This window comes from Grammomys surdaster, unplaced genomic scaffold (assembly GCF_004785775.1).
Source record: "Grammomys surdaster isolate TR1022 unplaced genomic scaffold, NIH_TR_1.0 126612, whole genome shotgun sequence".
Lineage (NCBI taxonomy): Eukaryota > Metazoa > Chordata > Mammalia > Rodentia > Muridae > Grammomys > Grammomys surdaster.
In genome coordinates, this window is record NW_021621401.1 from 524,478 (window position 1) to 530,152 (window position 5,675).

The 5,675-nt window shown below is 51.8% G+C and overlaps 1 protein-coding gene across 1 annotated transcript; it reads right to left on the reverse strand.

The window, feature by feature from the left end:
- Positions 1-1,071: 1,071 nt before the first annotated feature.
- LOC114615203 (tryptase beta-2) lies at positions 1,072-3,646 on the reverse strand. Its single transcript, XM_028760888.1, has 7 exons — positions 3,329-3,646; positions 2,833-2,922; positions 2,556-2,619; positions 2,257-2,422; positions 1,871-2,136; positions 1,564-1,727; positions 1,072-1,493 (listed from the first exon to the last, which is right to left on the reverse strand). Exons 3-7 carry the CDS (start codon positions 2,617-2,619, stop codon positions 1,329-1,331), a joined length of 825 nt encoding a protein of 274 aa, XP_028616721.1. The 5' UTR covers positions 2,833-2,922; positions 3,329-3,646; the 3' UTR covers positions 1,072-1,328.
- Positions 3,647-5,675: the final 2,029 nt, after the last annotated feature.

Consider the following 5,675-nt stretch of genomic DNA (forward strand, 5'->3'; position numbering starts at 1 on the left):
CACACACACACACACACACACACACACACACACACACACACACACACCAGAGAGGGAGGCACTGCCAGGGTCTCCTGTAACTCAGGCCCCCAAGGAGAGACAAATCTTAGGGCTACATCTACTAAAGTAGCCTGCTCGCCTGGGTACTGGCCTCTGGCTGAGACAGTGGGTTTGCGTGTTGCCCACTGAAAGCTCTCACCTAAACCTGGCCCCTATAGCCCATAGCAGAGATGAAGCCAATGACTGCTTTTATCTGTCACCTGACAGCTGGCCTGGGCTGGGCTGAGCTGAGCTTCTCACTGGGGATCCTAGTCCATCCCCCACTCTGCATCCTCCCATCCTCCCCCTACCCATCTTCACTAAAGGATGGCTGAATGCCCTTATCAGAACATTGCCACCCATCAGCATCCACAGTGACGCTGATAGTGAGATGGCTGGGCTGGAGGGACCAGGGACTGAATTCCTTTACCTTTTATTTTTGTGATGGATGGGTCTGTTATGTTTGACATTAAAAATGAAAACTAAGGAACTCAAGAGATAGTTCAGCGGTCAAGAGTGTGATACACACACACACACACACACACAGAGGTGACAGCATTGGGTGAGACAACTGACCTAATTTCCCATCAAGGATGAGGGCTCCATCCAAGAAAAGGAAAGGTCAGCACTCAGCAGTAACCGTAAAATGCAGACGTCACCCTCATCAGATGTTAACTCCAACACAGAATGGCTGAAAGAAAACAGGGGACAAAAGAGGCAGTATTGCTGCGGTATGATTATGGAACATAGGTGACAGTCCAACAAACAGGGAATGGACACCCCAATGTCCATTCATGGGCCAACAGCTCCCTTAAGTATAAAGTTCCATATATAGGCCTATGTGTGCACAGGAACAGCCATGAACACCCAACGGCCAAAAGGCTCAAATGAGAATACCTGAACCAAAGTCCACTGGAGCAGCCAGATGTGCCGCTACATGAACTTATTTTTGATCTTCATGGTCTTGGGATGGTGCCTCATATATCCCAGACTGGCCTCAAACTCAATAAATAGATGAGGATGACCTTGAACTCTTGGAGCAAAGTTTTCACGTACTTTATTGAGCCACAGAAGAGAGGGAGCCACACAGTACAGCTATGTGTGGCGGGAGGCAGAGGCCACAGGAGTGGCCAGGGACTCAAGGTAGAATGGAGTGGGGGTTCAGAGGGACACCCAGAAGTCCAGAAGACGGGGGCAACAGAGGACAAGGAAGGAAGGGTTCCACCTGGGCAGGAAGCAGCGAGTTAAAGGGAGCAGGGGCCTGGTTCTTCCCTGACCCTGGATGGGTTTCAGGAATGCTCAGGGACATAGCGGTGGATCCAGTCTAAGTAATACGTCACCCGGGTGTAGATGCCAGGCCTGTCGGGCTGTGCGCAGCCCTCACCCCAGCTGACCACTCCTGCTTGCAGCCAGGTACCCTTCACTTTGCAGACCAGGGGACCCCCTGAGTCACCCTGAGGAAGACAGGTGTCAGCACACCATATGGAGACCAGATGGGGTGGGCAGGGGGGACACAGGGCATACCTGGCAGGAGTCCTTCCTGGTATTTCCAGCACACAGCATGCCATCATGGACAATCGGAAAATCATCTCCTGTGTAGAGGCCAGTGTGGTACTTCCGATCACACAGCCCGTTTTCCACAATGGGGACCTTCACTTGCTTCAGAGGATAAGGTGGCAGGAGAGGCTCTGGGGTGAGAGAAGTGCAGCCTTTTGAGGAAGTTCACTAGTAACCATCTCTGGACAGCCATTGGAATCCCTGCCCACCCTCCAGTGATGGAGTTGGGTGAGACTTAGACCCTGCCTAACTGGTGTCTATCCCTGCTGCATACCATCATTATCAATGTCACCCCAGCCTGTCACCCAGCATGATGTCCCTGCGGGGAAGGTCTCCAAGGCAGGGGGCAGCGATATGGGGTGGATATGGGTGGAGACATTCACAGGGTCCTCAAGCTCCAGCAGGGCAATGTCTGCCCCACCCACGGCCGTGTAATAGTGGGGGTGCACAACGATCCAGTTCACAGGCAGTAGCTGGTCCCCATAGTATAGATACTGCTCACGAAGCTGCACTCGGAAGAGCTCTGGGCTCTTGATGTGCCTAGAAGAGTACAATCCTGCTTAGAAGGCTCCAGCCTGGATGGGAACATCCTCAGGAATACTGGGGACAGTGGGAATAATCTTGACCCCATCCCACCATGCCAGTCCCAGGGAGACTCACGGTCCCACACAGTGTGCTGCAGTGAGCACCCACTGTGGGTGGATGAGGGAGCCGCCGCAGAAATGCATCCAGAAGTTGGATTTAAATCTCAAACTGACCTGCCAAGGCCATTTACTCTCAGAAGCTTCGTGTCCTCCCACGATGCCCGCTCGCTCCTTGGCTGGGCCTGGAGAAAGACAAGAAACAACCTCAGTGCCCTGCCTTGCCCCTCCTGAATTGGAGCTATCCCTGGGAATCTCCAAAATCCCCCATTCCTGTGGCCTGTGAAGATCAGGAAGAGAGAGCTCAGAACAACTCACGAGGGGCCACATGCACCAGACTAGCCAGGAGGGACAGTGCCAGCAGCAGCAGCAGCTTCAGCATCTGGAAGCAGTGAGGAGTACAGCCTGAGTCCAGCTGGGAGACAGGGCTGGACTGGGGTTGGTAGAATATCAAGTCCAGAATGAAACTAGGGCCCAGTGAGATGGAGGGCAGGTTCCCAGGAGTCTTGACGAACCAGGTTACTAAGGTCACAAGCTTGGTTACTCTGCTTCAGAGTGACATACAGACGCCAGGGGCTCTGGGAAAGGACCCTACCTTGGCTGTCTCTGCTCCTCTCTCCTTGGCCTGCTGTCCTCTGCCTTTTTATTTTTCCAGACCAGAGTGCATGAGAGGAGGGGCACAGACCTGCCAATCCAGACACAAAGGAAATGATGATTTAGAGCAAAGACCTCCATGTAACATATGTTCCCACCACCCAGATGTCCTTCTCATGCCCATGGGTCACAAGGTTGAGTGCACAACCAGAGGACCACACACACACACACACACACACAGACACACACACACACTCACTCACCCTGCATGGAGTCTTGGTATTTATTTATGGAAGGCAGAGTTCTGAGATCCAGCTGCTCTGGGTCTCGGACAGGAGAGTCAGACAGAGCGGTGGATGGGGAGGCAGGACAGTGGTCATCCCCAGCTCTCCCTGGCAAGGTGTATCTTCTGAGAGAAGGCTGGTAGCCTCTTCTCAGATTTGCCCCCAATTTGTGTCTTGCCCCTCAGCTGGTGCAATGCCCAATGAAAGGCTCACCTTATCAGATGTCCCATAAGCAGCCCTCCACATCAGGAGACCTGGACAGATGTGGCCCCGAGATCACGCTGCTACTCTGCTCTGGCTCCATGGACAAAGCACTGCATACTGAGAATACGTCTCAGTTGAGTGCTCCCCATCACTGAGCTGGTGCTCCTTCCAACTGTTGCGATGGGGATCCTGCCCCAGGGATATAGAGGAGGTCTCAAGAAGACTCCTGGCTCAGTGTCACCCCAGCATGACATGTTGACACACTCTAACACATTTCCCAAGAATGAGACAGGAAAAGAGATTATGGTGTCTGTGAGCCACCCTAAAAGGAGCAAAGAGGCAAAACGGGTAACGGTTCATCTTAAGTCCTCCGAGTCCTCGGGGTTGGGCTCAGCTTTCCACTGGAGAGGATCACATGAGGTCCCTTGTCAAAGTAGCAATCAGCTGATTTTGGCAGAGATCAGTACCAAGTGTCCTGTTACGGTGGACCCTGCTGACCTATCTGGCGAAGCTCTACAGATAAATCGTGCAGTGTGACCTCCAGGCCAGGTCTCCTGATTGGGGCGGGGGCTGCTTATCAGACATCTGACAAACTGAGCCTTTCATAGAGCATTTCATCAGCTGAAGGGCAACACACACAGAGGAGAGCAACCTGAAAAGAAGCTACCAGCCTCTCCTCATAAGCTACCACTCCAGGACCAGGGATGATCACTGTCCTGCCTCCCCATCCACCCTACTGCCTGGTTCCTCTGTCCTGCAGGTCAGGGATCTACAGTCCCCTCCTCAAGAGTCCATCACCAGCTTGGTCCCCACTGACATTTCCTGGTTTTCTCTGAGGACCGCCCTACCCTGCTCTCTACACACTTCAGGGACTTACTCACCTGGACTCCTTGGGCAACTCAAAACAGGCTCACTTTCTAACAAGATACCCCCACCATTCTCAAACAAAGCTGACAAGACAGAATGCAGGGGTCCAAAGATGGCAGAGAGAGATGTCCTAAGAACACACAGGAGTCTTCAACCGTTAAGGGCCCAGAGGGGTTAGCGCCTGCATGCACCATTGAATCAGGGGCTATGGATCCTAGTCCTCCCAAGAATACTGCTTGGTTCGGACCCAAGATTAGCCAAACCAGTAGCTAAGCTAAGGAGGTGAAAGCAGTATATAATCCTGGAAGAGGGTTGAGATCTGGACTATATCCTGGCTCAAAACAAAATTCAAAAAGAGCAAAGCTTTCTCAGCATGGCAGATTCTGAGGGAATGTGTTACCAGGGTCTCTGCTACCCTGGAATCTGACGAGAAAGTTCTGCCCCAGAAAGAAGGTGGTAAGAGGACACAATCTAGTTCCGCATCAGGAAAGTTCTGGAAATGAACAGATCTTTAAATATGAACTTTCAAAACATAACTGAAAATAATTAATGGTTTGAAGAAACCACACACCCAAGAAGATGTATAATCCTTACAGCTAGCGCTCGGAATGGTATGGACTTCCAAGGTTACTTCCAAATAATTATGGAAATATGAGTGTAGGCTGCTTTTGTATGTTGCAGTCCTGCTAAATTTGGGCATCCCTGCATTTGCGGATCCCGGAAGCTTTCCTATGTAAGCTACAACCAACCTTCTGCAAAGCCTGGTTTGATCCTCATGCCACAGTTCTTGGTGTCTCCAGCAGAGGGCATCCCAGACCAAGGAGGAGGCTATGACCAGCCCTCTGGATCAGCTGCTCAGGTGCAATGCTAATAGGGACTCCCCTAAGCCACTTGCCTCTTAGATGGTGACATTGAACCTGGCTATGGTAGGTATCTCCTGGGGCTGTGATAGAAACCCCTAGGAATGAGCTTAGCATAAACTGAGTGAACCAGGACAGGCAGACCCTCTACATGAGACTTTGGCTGATAACCTCACTCTGAGCCTTAGTTTCCCCTATGGAGAGAGAAGGCAGGGCTACACAGAGACTGAGCCAGAATCGGGGCTGCTGGAGACTTAGGCCAACCTGGTGTATGACCTTTGCCTCTTCTTTGCCTGGAGGATGGGTAGGGGGCAATGGAGGCCAGCAGCCCAAGATAAAAAGGAAGTAAACCTGAGTGACTCTTTGGGAGAGAATTGTAACCAAGAGCTTATGGTTTTCGTGGTAGCTATGGAAACACAGGTGTGAGGTGTGGGTGTGTGAGCATGAATGCACACGGGGATGTGTTGTAGAGTGCTCTCCTGCAGCATGACAACTGTCGTCTTCATCAGAACAGATGATGTCTGTTGATTCCTTCATAGAAAAAGGGAGAGGCCAGATAGTGGTGGCCAGACAGGTGATCCCAGCACTTGAGAGGCAGAGGCAGGTGGATCTCTGTGAGTTCCTGATCT